Source organism: Parasteatoda tepidariorum, chromosome 1, assembly GCF_982258835.1.
Source record: "Parasteatoda tepidariorum strain Cologne lab strain chromosome 1, Ptep-v5.0, whole genome shotgun sequence".
In the NCBI taxonomy this organism is placed as follows: Eukaryota; Metazoa; Arthropoda; class Arachnida; order Araneae; family Theridiidae; genus Parasteatoda; species Parasteatoda tepidariorum.
In genome coordinates, this window is record NC_141755.1 from 130,657,926 (window position 1) to 130,672,018 (window position 14,093).

The window sequence follows — 14,093 nt, forward strand, 5'->3', positions numbered from 1 at the left end:
TACAAAATTGTAAGCGCTTCTCTTTAATATACCATGATATAAAAGTAAGACTGTACATTGTACACAGGGGTTGGTCCGGGGTAAATTTACTTCCGTTTAGCGGTACATTCAGAAATTCAACTTTATGAAAAATGGTAGTTTCACAAATAAAAGAGTAAGTTCTCATGCAGACCTTGTTCTCGTTGCAATCTATGGAAAAGAAGAGCTTTTCTGCCAGCTGTCTTCTACGAAAAGGTAGCACATGTTTGGTCAGATAATGCAATGTGGTATGCGTAACTGGTCACTTCCGCCATATCAAAATGAATTTTTTTATTCGCTAATTTTTTTAAAATGAAAAAATAAGGCTATCCTTCTATAAATTTTACAATAAGTCGAAATTCAGACATTATCTTAAACACCATTGTAAATTTATTCTAAGAAACCTTTATTTGTTTTATGAACCATTTTTTTCTCTGTGAAACTTTTTTCTGTATGACCCAGTTGAAAATGCTCTTAGAATTAAATTATCTTTTAGTATTAGTACCTTTAAATGTATGTTTTTTTATTAAATTCAATTTGAAATTTAACTATGGACAATGATTTTTATGGATTTTGAAATTTGGATACAATTTTTAGCCCAAAATTTTACAATAGCAAAATTGTTTTTGAATATATGGGGGAAAATTTTTTAGAAATTTAGCAGTCATAAATGATTTTTACTTGTAGTGACAATTTTTGAAAATATTATCTTACTTTACCCTATTTTTGAGTTGCTTTTTTAATTTAATTTTCACAAATTATGTCTAAACTTTCACAAAACCTCATAAAAAAAAACCTAGACAGACCCCTGGTATATGCATTTGATGGAAATATTGCAGACTAGTAGATCCAATTTCTAATACAATATACATAGCTGCCAAGTGTACAGATTTTATCGGAACGGTTCCGATTTTTATGCCTTGTTCCGATAATATGATTTTGGGTCAAAATGTTCAGATTTTTCATAATAGCGTAATTTTTTCTTTTACCCTATAAAGCGATCCATGTCCGATTGGCGAAATCCAATCAAGTCGCGTTATCACTTAGCTCCGCCTCTAGCTACATTCGTCTATTTGATGACGTATGTACAGGTCGCTTCACAGACACCAAGAGGAAATTTTAGCTTCCTGACTCCTTGTCTTTTACTTGCAACCATGAATGTTTACTCGGAACGCATCTCTTCAATTTGAGTTTAGCTTTGAATGTTTTTCCACGTGGTAATCTGAAAAAATGTCAAAAATTCGGCGAAGTCAGTGTTTTTGCGACAATTATAGTGAAGAATTTGATTTCATCAAAATATCAAGAAAGGGGACATCGTACGTGTTATGTATTGCTTGCAATACAGACATTAGTATAGCTCATGGCGGAAAGTGTGATATCATTTCACACAGGAAAACAGCCAAGCATGCTACCGCATATACAAATATGAAAAAGTTGGCAAAAATTTCCGATTTTGTGTCGTCCACTATTGATCTACAATCAATTAGAAGCGAACTATTGTTCACAGGATTTCTCCTTGAACACAATATTCCGTTAGCTGCCACGGACCATGCATCAAAGTTGTTTTGTGCGATGTTTCCAAAAAATAGGACTGAGTTTAGGTGTAGCATGAATGCATCTACTTTGCAGGCAATTTTGATTTACCAAGTCCCAAATGCCTTGTTATAGACAAGTTAGCCTTGTTATAGACAAGTGTTTGATGAAAAGTTTTTAAAATCAGCCAAATCTGCTGCAACTGTAGCACTTAACAAGAATAATTGATTATTTTTTTTATATGTGTTTATTGTCACATATGTTTGAGTAATAATAAAATATTTTGTTTTTAAATATGTTTTAAATTACTAAAATCAGCTATCATTTCTGTTTAATTAGTTTGTTGAATAAGAATAATAATCAGAAATCTTGTCAGTTGATATGTATTATAATCAATAATGATTGTTACATTAAATCTTATACAGTTACAATTATGCAAACATTTAGTGTAAAGAAGTAAACTTTAATGTTGGGACCGCGTGACGTGTTCCTATTTTTTTCCCTGACAGGTTGGCAGGTATGAATATATCTTCTTTCTATACTCTTAATTTTACTCTATACTTAAATTTCTAATACTCTTAATTAAATCTTGTGCAATAGATATGAATCATTAAGAATTATGTTAAAGTATTTATCTTTCAGGCCCAATACTATGGAGCCATCAGTATTGGTACTCCACCACAGCCTTTTAAAGTTGTTTTTGACACTGGATCATCAAATCTTTGGGTGCCTTCAAAGAAGTGTAAATGGACCAACATAGCTTGTTGTTAGTATATTTCATTACTTATTTTGAAAAGAACTCTACAATGTCTTTTGACTGCCTTTTAAATCAGAGATTATTGTGCTCCTCAAAAAAATCCCGATTTTTCTTTAATCCGAAGGAGTTGCAAGGTCCTGAAATTTCAAGTTATGTTAAGAATTTATATTGGCTAACGATATTTTTTATCTAAACTTTATTCCGTTCTTTTTTTATTTACTTATCTTTGATATTTTTTCCGAAAGACTTTCTCGTTCTTTGTTGGCAAGCCGCTAGCAGAATAAACGGATCCGTTTTTAATAAATAAAAAAAATTGAGTCAATAGAATATTGCTTAGCACTAACTTTCTCGTTTTCATTAGAATATGTGTCCGCAGTCTATTGTTTTATTAATTTGTTTATTTATACTATTACTAGTGTGTGCAAAGGTATGACTGCGCCTCATAAATATTGAATCAAACATACAATTTATTTGTAGATGAAGCATACTTTATTCAATTAATGAATTGTTTTTTAATATTATTTATTTATTTATTATTATTGTAATTAGAGCCCGGATTTTGATGACCTAAAAAATCTCAACTAATGCCCTTAAAAAGTGCAAAAAATGCAAAACATGCCCTTAAAAAAGCGAAAATTGCGCTAAAAAAACCTTATGACATGACTTAAATAAGGTAAAAATATCGAACTAAAACAATGTTTTACTCTTTAAAATTATGAGTCATTTAAAAAAATATAAAGCAGTGCAATACTTCTTCTACGTTCATTAAAGTTTAAAAAATATGTTTTATATCCTAAAATAACAGCAAAAAAAAAAGGAAAATATATTGATACCAAAACATTTTCATTTTGTATAGAAACTTTAATGAATATGACAACTTACATCTCATAATATTACTAAATATCAGAATAACATTGGATTATTAAATGTTTTTTGATATTTTGAAATGTAAACGAGCGTCTCTTGTCTGAAAGTAAATTTTTATACCTGGAGCAGCTTCTTTCAACGTCTACTTATGTTAATGGTGCGAACTTGAAAAAGACGACCCCACTTACTGAGAAATCTTCTTCAATTTGAAAAGTTGTTGCGTCACCTATTAGTATCCTAGAGATTTTCTTCACTGTTTGGAAGCCAGTGTTCTTCTCCAAAACTTTGTTAATTTAGTTGCTACACTTTGTCCTATTTTTTCCCTTGCTTTTGGCAACACTTGACTACATCAATATAATTTATTGCATTGCAAAGTTCCAATTCTTGTTTCTCCAAGCTTGTAATTGTCGAGGACAGTATAGCAAAGTTAGACTTGATAAATGCTAAGTTTCCTTTGATTTTATCAGAAGCGAGCATGTTTAGCGCTATCTTAAAATTTTCACTGTAGTATAAGCATGCATCCAACCAGATACCCCATTATGTGATTACTGGTTAAGGGGGCAAAGCTGACTGGGAGCAAATGTTTTGAAACATTCTTTGAGAGATACAATATGAAATGTAAAATTATAAGACAAATCTTGCTTTTCATGTAATAAAAATACCCCAAAAAATAATAAAAATTGGAAAAAATTAACAAAAACTTTAAAAATGCTTTAAAATACAAAATACCCCCAAAATTTTAAAAAAATGCCCTATAAATCTTAAAAAATGCTCTAATAGACAAAAAATTTCCAAAAATGCAAAAAAAATGAAAATGTCATCAAAATCCGGGCTTTAGTAATTATGTATTCAATCATATTAAGTGCAATTAGTGATAAAAGCATACTTATACGTAATAATTTATTTAAATTATGCTGCCTATAATTTATTTTGAATTTCATGTTTTGAAAATAACAATGATTTCAATTTACGAAGATATAAATTTTTTGAAATGTGTCATTAATGATTTTATTCAAGAAATTTTCAGGATTTTTGAGTTGCGCTCACAGTCACCCCTGTTTAGATGGAACAAGATGAAATTCATTAAATAATAATAAAATGCGCACAGCTGAATCATTTTTCTGAATGTGTGTTACTGAGGCAGCACATTTAAAATTATAGTCTCTTATATAATTTGATATATTATTATAAATATTTTGTTTTCTGAAAGTATTCATAATTTTTTTAAAGATTGAATAAGTGAGAACAAAACCTAAAAGGGGAGAAATGCTCAGATAATGAAGAGTTTATTTCATTTCTTTTACATAGTTTTTTAAAGAGCAAACTAATTTTTAATACTTAATGATGAAAGGTATTCTTCTTTCATAAAGTGAAATGTTGTTATAACTTTTTTTAAAAAATAAATCAACTCTAGTATACTAATTTATATTTTCTATATTTTGCTAAATTTTGTTGGCTCATTTTCCTACAGACACACATTTAAATTTTTTAAATTAACTTTAGACATCCCCTCATTTTATTCTTGAGATTTTTTACGAATTTCACTCTTCTTAGCGTTGAACTTTTTAGTTTTAAATCTTAATTGAGCTAATTTCAACTTCCTTCAGAAATTTTGAACCTTTCCTTATACAGTGAACTCTCGTTACTACAATATCTGATACAACATTAGCTCCCTCTATTACAGTGATGTTTCGTGGTGTCGATGAACTTGCATATGAATTAATGTTTTCCACCTCTCACTATTACGATATTCACTGAAGCAATAAAACCCCTGTAAAACGATTGTTTTTCTTCCTTCAAATTTCGACCTTATTCTCTCCATTTATTATTGGTTTTCAAATAATCTAAAAAATCTTATTTTATCATCTTTTACCATTTTTTCTGACAAGAAAGAGGAGACACACCGCCCAAGAGCTTCCTTTCTCAAAATTGCCTCCCTTATCTCTTATCATTCCTATCTGATTTCCTTCATGTTAAAACCTGATCATGAGTTGACCACAATCATCACAACTGAAAGAGAAAATTTTGTGGATTCACAAATGAGTTCTTTGGACTCAATGCATACTTTGTGGGTTGACTTGACAGTCAAAAAAATGAATAAACAAACATATCAGATTATTTTTTAATAAAAACGGTTTTCAAGTATGTTTACAATCTTATTTTATTAATGTATTTAAATTGTTTTTACTATTTAATCATAATTAACACGCATAATATATAAAATGCATTTATAGTTAATGCACATATAACATTAAATTTTTAAAAATTTTTTTTTATTGTGTCCCCAAAGTATGCAGACCCTCCATATAATAATATATCGCTCTACAACACTATATTTATTGTGTCCCCAAAATATTGCTGTAGCGAGGTTTTACCGTCTATATATGCGTATATATATCAATAATAATCATAAATGTGAGTGTGTGGGATTTTGGGATTTAAACCACGATTTAAGTCCGATTGGTTTAAATGACATTGGTCACCACAATTTTTTTTTTTAAATCAAACTTGTATTCTTTGACTATTCATAAAATGAACGTAAATTATTATTTAACCTTTTGTTTTGAAATAAACCACAAAAAATATTTTTTTCTTCTTAATTCTTTGTAGTACACGAATACCTGATCATTATATTTTTTATTTTGCATACTTGTTTGATAAAATAAGGACAGTACTGTAAGAAATAGTGTGAGTGTATAGTTTGTCTAAAGTAAGAACTCCCTATGCCATTCGTTTGGACCTGTGGTGATGACTATGGCAGCGAGGTATAACTATTTCAAGTAGGGCGTTGTTTAGGACAGGTTTTGGCACGGTCTGGACGGAGAGAGAAAGGGAATCTTTTTCTTCGATCTATCGTGTTAGTATTAGAGTGAAGCGTCCCTACCTAAAATGAGCCATTCATATTTCCATAACACCAGACTGCCTCAGACTTTATGGCAGGGGGAGTTCTTACCATAGATAAACTATATATAAGTAAATGTTTATTTATAAATTCATAATGCTCAATTGTGTTTGCAGTGCTTCATAATAAATACGACAGCTCGCAATCCAGTACATATAAAGAAAATGGGACTGAATTGGAGATTCGATATGGCAGTGGAAGCATGACTGGATTCTTGAGCACAGATATTGTGACAGTTGGTGGCTCTAAAGTAATAATTTAATTTTTTTTTCATACCTTTGTGTTAGAGCTGCTGTGATTAATATCTTTGCTTATCTATTTAATTTCATGATTTTTTTTAAAAAAAAATCATTAATTTAAATCCAGGGTATCTGCAAACCTGGAAAGTCATGAATTTTGGTACTGAACAAAATTTATCATGATTTTAACTATTTTTTTATATTTTTTTTAAGAAAAAATCATGGATTTAGGTCACCAAAAAATCTAATTTTTAAAAGGAATTTATCCCTCCCCCCACAATTCTAAACTTTTGTGATTTCAGAATTTTTGTTATTTATTTTTTTTATTTTATAAATTTAAAATTTTAACTGAAGCAAGCCAGTCATTGGCAAATTTTCTTTATTCCGAAATGAGGACAGAAAAAATCAGGAGTATTTCTTTTCTTTTCGATGAACAAGAAAAGTATCTGTAGAATATAATTCTGCAGAGGAAAAAAAGTTTTGCTTTTCTATTTTTTTTCCACTTATTTTATTGCTTCAACTCTTTCTTTCCTCTGTTTTTTAAAATCTATAAATATGAAGATGCAGAGTATAACAGTTTTGGTTATACCCATCATTTCAATTAATGTTATTATAATGATTTTTTAAATGTATTGTTCAGTTTTTGTCAGGAGAAAATAGTAATTTTGTAATTCATGAAAAAATTCTTTGAATTAGTCATGAATTTGGAAAATCTAAAATGTAGCAGATTCCCTGTATATAATCTTTTCCTCCGGTAATCAAGCAAATTTTTTTTGATACCCTGTAAATCACCTGATTTTTTTTTTATTTATGTGAAGCGAGCCATGCTGTCCCAGGGGATAGGGTGCTCACCTTCCCATGAGTTGAACCGCGTTCAGTTCCCAGCGAGGCTGGTCGATAAGAATTCTGCACCTGACCACAGTACTGGTGTGAAATATACTCAGTGGTATGTGGATTATGGGTTAGAGGCACCTTGCCGTCGGGCTGACCTTGGGAGGTTCTCGAGGTTTCCCTCTCCATGTAGCGCAAATGCGGGTTAGTTTCATCAAAAAGTCCTCAGTGAAGACAAATTTCTACCCCAACTTGATCCAGGAATTCCCTTGTCTTCTGGATTGGGTTCAAAATGACAATGCTATGAAACATTCGTAGTTGTAAACTCAAATTTAGACCGACTGTTTAAAGACAGTTATAAAATAAAATAATTACGCGAGTCATAAGTATTTTAAATCCTGATTTTATTGATTTTCAAGGTTTTATTCACAGAAATAATCAGAGGGGGTGTTAGCTTTTACAGCAATCGTATTAAAACCATTTTCTTTTATTTCCACTGGCATGCACAGACAAAAAGTGGTTTGGTTGTCTAGCAACCAGTCAGAGTTACAATTATTTAGACTATCCATTCTTGTGATTGATGTCACAGCAAGGGGAATGCATGTTAATTATTTATGACCAAAATAGACTAATAAATTTAAAAAAAAGAAACTGTAGTGAATAAAAATTGAAAATGATTTTTTTTAAAGGAAAAAAAAAGGTGTTTACTGATCCTGATTGTTGGTTGCAGAAATAACTTGTTAAAAAGGAGAAAGATCTTCAACTTGTTATTATCAATTTATTTTATGTTTTTTTTTTTAAAATTAATATTCTGTTTTATGTAAAATTGGTTCACACGTTCATTTGTTTCTTTATGTTGTAAAATATGAACTCAGTCTTTATAAAACACAGTTACTTACAATGATGTTTTAAGTGTGATCATCAGTATATGGGGATTCATAAAATAATTTAAAGTGTTCTGAGCCTGATTAATTCGTTTCTAGAAAACTACTAAATCAAATGAGACATATAAAAACGTATATTTTTCGTAAAGCGTCTGCATGTATATTTTTCTAATAACCCGAGAACAGGAACAGTAGTTTGCCAATTTTCAAGAAGTGGTTTGTAAACAATCACCTCTTTCTGATGCTTTGTAGTTCAAAGACAGTATTGAACATGGTGCATAGCGATTTTAAAAAGTGCTAAAAGGTGCTTATTTTCCAATTACGTTTCTTAAGAGGCTTTTTTTATGGGGTGTTTTTAATAAGTGCTTAATTTTCCCTTTTTGAAAATGAGATTTATTTTTATTTCCATGTCGATTTTCAGTACGTATTATGCAGGGCTGATTGTGCTCTGGAAAAAATCTGGATTTCCGGAATTTTCGCTAATAGTGATCCGGAAATTTCCGGAGATCGATGGTCCAGACGTTTAAAAAAATCATTGATCACAGAAGTTTCTGGAAATCAAATTTTCAGAGGTGGATCTTAAAAACACAGTTTATTTTATTTGTTTGTAAGGGAGAGCGGGAGAGATACTTTGTAAGCTTATATTCACGATTAATATTCATTTTTTATCAGTAAATAGTTGTTATAATCATAAACTCAAAAAAGAAAGACATATTTGTAAATTTTAATTACTTCTCCAGGTCATCCTAGGTATGTGTAAATGGTATTGGTATGTGTAAAATTTTTAATATATTTTAAGTAAACTAAGAAATATTGAGAAAAAGGAAAAAGCCTTGTTTAAATTTTTTTCTAATTTTTCAATTTAAACTGTTTTTTTTTCTTCTTTTTTTTTCTTTTTAACTCACGAAATTTTCCAGAATTTTGACTTGGGCTCACAATCACCCCTGATTATGCAAAATTGTGGTTTTCACATTGTTCTATTCTATATTAACAGTCTTGAAACTCCCTTTTCCTATTTAAATAGTAAATTAAATGTAGGTACTATGAATATTGATAAATTTTGTATTTATGATAAATTTAAAGTAAAGTTTTTAATTTTCCTAAATCTTTTAATTCTAAGTATAGATTTAAAAGAGATAGAGTGGTGCTAATAAATTTATTGATTTTGATGAATTTCAAAAATTTGTAATCTTTGTGTTAACCTGAATAATATTTTTATTATTAGGAAGTATATTTTTGCTTTTAAAATTCTTTTTTAAGTTCTAAAAAATTTCTTTTTTAAATTTGAGAATAAAACGAAAATTTGATACTGAACTTATTAAATTTTGTAATGGATTTGGTTAAGTCAAAACTTGGTGTTGATAAAGCTGAAATTCTTTTTAGGATTTTAATGATAAGGAGCTTTCTTTGTGTTATTAACTTTCATGATAAAAATGTTGAGAATGCTAGGATTTCATAGGTTTTTCTGATATTTTTTCTTTCTACTAATGATGGCAACAGTATTCTTGCTCTTTTTCTGTTCTTTCTTCTTCCTTCTACGCATTAAATTAGGGGAGTTGTTTTTTCGTTAATTTCTATTTAGTTGAGGATTTGTAGTGTGTTGTGTTCTTTGGTTTTGAGATTTATTAATTTTAAGTAAGTATTTGAACATTGATTTCTTTTTTATTTGTTTAAGTATTATACTTTTGTATTTGATTTTTGTAATTTGTATTATATTTCTCTCTAACCTGGACTTGTGGCAGAACTTTTGGGCTACAGAAGGAGCAACATTTGTTGTGCAAAAGGTTTTGCATTTGTGACTTCTGTTGTCATATTTTTCATTGTTTACTTCTTTATAAATTCTATTGGTTTCAATTTTCTTATGGAATTTCTGCTGCATAGCGCATTTCTCCACTGGGAATTGCTTTTTTAATAATTCGATCATCAAAATAATTCAAGGAAACTTAAGTGATAATAAACCTTATTCTGACTATTTTATGCAGTTAATACTCTCTTGCAATTAGACTCTTTAATTATTATTTGAATTTATTTATTTTTAAAATAAAGAAATCTTTAAAGTTTTTTTTTTAAGTTTTTTTTTAAGAATTCAACTTTTATTAGTCTGAAACGAAGAATAACAAAATTTCATCAAATAAGAATAAGATTGAGATATATTGTCTCAATGGTAAATGCGATTGCAGTGTGTGTAGCGTTTTTAAAAAGTGCTTAAAAGTACTTATTTTTGTTTCTTAAAAGCCCTTAAAGGTGCTTTTTTCATTGGGTGATTTTAAAAAGTGCCTAATTTTTCCTTTTTCAAGATGAGATGATGTTGATTTTAGCTTCGAATTATGCAAAAAGACACAGTTCACATTGTTCTATTCAATGTTCTCACAATTTATTCAACCCCAATCTATTTCGGCGTATTGTCTGTCCGTAACGTATGAAAACGCCATTCGTTTTACTTGATTCAAAATTTCATGATTTTTGACAATTGTCAAAAACAAAGCCAAAAGTTTTTTTTTTACATGACGGTTAAAGCAAGATAAAACCGTTAATTGTCAAAAACTTTCCAACCCTGCCTAATTATGATATTTTTTAAAGTGCTTAAAAATATTTTTTGAGTGCTTGAAAAGTGCTTAAAAGGTGCTTATTTGAAAAATGAAATAAAAAGAGGTTCTCAATTTTCAAAACATTATGTGTGGAAAAAACAAAGAAATTGACTTGCCTGATTATAGTTTTTTTTAAAGAAAATATCCATTACAAAACTCATGGTTTAGTATAAAGTGACCTAGTTTCAATTCTTCAAATTACGCTTTTGTCTTTTAGATCATAAATTAACAACATTAAGAACTTAACTAATATGTGTAACAACTATTTCTAATAATGTATAGTAAAAAATAAGATTTTAGATTATACTTTATTAAAACTATTTAAATCCCCCCCCCAAAAATAAAACTTTGTTGAAAAGTACTTTTTTAAATAATACTTTGTCCAATATTCAGTCGAATATTTAGCTAGTTATTTGGCAAAAATATCAATAGTGTGGCCGAATATTGGTCCGACTTCAAATGATGGTTATTGAAAACTTTTCCAATCAACCACAAAAAGATTTATTAAGATACTTAAACTTTTTCGGACATCTGTGCCCCGGCATTTTCGGCCATTTCAGTTGACCGTGAATAATAGTGTTTGTGGGGATCCTAGTTTTCATCCATCTTCTATGAAAAAGTACCCCTACGTAGAATCCAGTTGACATGTCTTATATACTAGTGAATTGGATTTTTGTAGTGATAGATACACTATAGTGTTATTACTCATTGTGAATGTTAGACGTGTATGAATGTTTTTGGCATGTGTTGTGTAATTTATGAAAATGATATAATCTTGAGTAATTTGTGAATATATTTCTATTTTTAGATTCAAGATCAAACTTTTGGGGAAGCCATTACAGAACCTGGTTTAGCATTTGTTGCAGCCAAGTTTGATGGAATTCTTGGTTTAGGTTTCAGTTCTATTGCCGTTGATGGAGTGGTTCCGGTTTTTGACAACATGGTTAAACAAAAGCTTGTAGATAGTCCAATATTCTCTTTTTATTTAAACAGGTATGTAATACATTAGAATTGATAATATTTTTATGAAAAAAAAAATTTTTTTTGTCCAATGCTGTGATATAGGATAATATAAATTATTTAATTTATTATTTATAGTATGTTTGAAAACTGACATTTTGATGGCTATGGTTTGTCAATGGTAAGAACCCCCCCCCCCACCACCACAATGTCTGAGGCCATCTGCTGCTATGGAAAGAAGAATAGTGCATTTCAGTTAGGGTAGCTTCTCTTCACTCTAGGGCAGTGTTTCCCTTACTTATGACTTTTGTGTACCCTTTCTAAATTTTTCGTAATGCTGTGTACCACTAATAAAAAAAATTGCACAAAAGTTAAAAATCGCAACTGACTGTTGACGCCACTCATTATTAACTGTTAACTCTGCAAAAAATAGCCAATGGAAAAATACGTAATCTTAAATTTTCATGTCTAGCTTTGTATTTAAATAAATTGTTTTGAAATTTTTGTTTGTTGCAAGATATTTCGCATAAGAGTGCTAACCCCCGCTAAACTGTTCCCGTACCTGTGGAGGTATGCATACCACACTTTGGGAAACACTGCTCTAGGACCGAAGAAAAAGATTTCCCTCACTGACCCAAGACTGTTCTAAACAATGAGCTCACACCCCTACTTAAAATAGTTATATCTAAGTTACCATGGATCCAGACGTAGGGTTTGGGGAGTTCTTACTTTAGACAAACTATAGCTTAATAATATTATATTTCTTTTTCATTTTAAAAAAGTAAACTCAAATTATCATAAGTGATTGGCTAAAATATTTATTTTTGATAATTTAATACTGTTTTTTGAATTTCTATAAACTATATTCAAATATCACAGACTATATCATGGTATCCCCGCACCTGGAAACTCATGAATTTCGGCATTGAACAAAAATTGTCATAAAATGTCATTTTAATTATTTTTTTTTTTAAATCAGGGAAAGTCATGAATTTAGGCTGCCGAAAAGTCTAATTTTTAAAATGGATTTTACTCCTTCCCCTCCAATTTCATGGTGTTTCGAATATCTGAATTTCTAACAAAATCACCATTCACAGTCATATTTGATTAAAATATAAAATGTTTTTATCATGTTTAAAAATTACAGTGTTCTTTCAAAAAATGAAAGAAAAAACATTTCTAAAGTGAATTATCTTTTAAATTTCAGAATTCAGAATTTTTGTTATTTTTATTATTTTTTATTTTATCAATTTAAAATTATCGCTGAAGCAAGCCAGTCATTGGCGAATTTTTTTTAATTCCAAAATGGGAAGAGAAAAATCTGTATTTCTTTCCTTTCCGATAAACAAGAAAAGTATCTGTAGAATATAATTCTGCGAAAAAATTATTTGCTTTTGTATTTTTTTCGGCTAGTTTATTGTTGCAACTCTTTCATTACTCTGTTTTTTTAAATTTAAAATCTATAAATATGAAGAGGCAGAGGATAATAGTTTTGGTTATACCTATCATTTCAATCAATGCTATTATAATGCTTTTTTAAATTTATTGTTGTGATTTTGTCGGAGAAAATAGTAACTTCGTTAAATCATGAAAAATTCTTAGAATTAGTTATGGAAAGTCATGAATTTGAAAATTTAAAATGTGGCAGTTTTTTCATTGTGTGTTTTTAAAAAGTGCTTAATTTTTTCTTTTTTGATTTTTTTTTCTTTCTTTACTATGTCGATTTTCGTGACGTATTGTTCAAAAGCGTTATTTTCACATTGTTCTCTTCAACGTTTTTACAATTCATTCAACCACAATCCATTTCGGCGTACTGTTGGTCCATAGCGTTAGAAAACGCCAATAATTTCACGTGTTCGATTAAATACTTCCGAGTCCGCACGTGCGTCTACTGAGCATCGATCTGTGAGATTCTAGCACTCTCATGTGCAACTCTGCTGCATTTTGCAAGATATTCTCAATTTTAGGCTTCATTTTCCACCCTCTGACATCGAACCTAAAAAATCTTTTGATAATTTTTTAATGGCTAATATAATCAAGAACATAGTTCTTTGTCAGAAACTAGTTATTTTATCATGAGCGTGTAAAGTCTTTGAAAATTATATTGCAATTTGTTAATGTATGTTGTGCTTTAAAATATTTTTTGAGTGTTTAAAAAGTGCTTATTTTTTGTTGAAATATTTGGCTACACACCCTGTATGAACTATATTAAAATATCACAGACTATATAAAACATCGTTTTATTTATTTCTGATAGTCATTGAGGGAAACTAAACTTTGTTTCCTTTTCATGCTTTTTAAGAGATCCAAAGGCTGAAGTTGGTGGTGAAATAATTTTTGGTGGTAGTGATCCTGATCATTACAAAGGCAATTTTACTTATGTACCTGTTGATAGATGTGGATACTGGCAGTTCCCCATGGATGGGTAAGTCCTCTCATTTACTTATTGTGCCCCCCCCCTTATTGGCCTATGCAGGGTATCTGCTCACCTGGAAAGTCATGGATTTCGGTATT

The 14,093-nt window shown here is 29.7% G+C and overlaps 1 protein-coding gene across 2 annotated transcripts in view; it reads left to right on the plus strand.

Annotated features, from left to right (window-relative positions):
- LOC107442437 (lysosomal aspartic protease) overlaps positions 1–14,093 on the plus strand; it is a 30,036-nt gene that overhangs the window by 7,072 nt on the left and 8,871 nt on the right. For both annotated transcript variants that reach the window (XM_016056005.3, XM_016056006.2), the window contains exons 3-6: positions 2,194–2,317; positions 6,194–6,327; positions 11,428–11,612; positions 13,882–14,004. In XM_016056005.3, the coding sequence (XP_015911491.1) occupies positions 2,194–2,317; positions 6,194–6,327; positions 11,428–11,612; positions 13,882–14,004 (566 nt within the window). The remainder of the gene's footprint in view (positions 1–2,193; positions 2,318–6,193; positions 6,328–11,427; positions 11,613–13,881; positions 14,005–14,093) is intronic.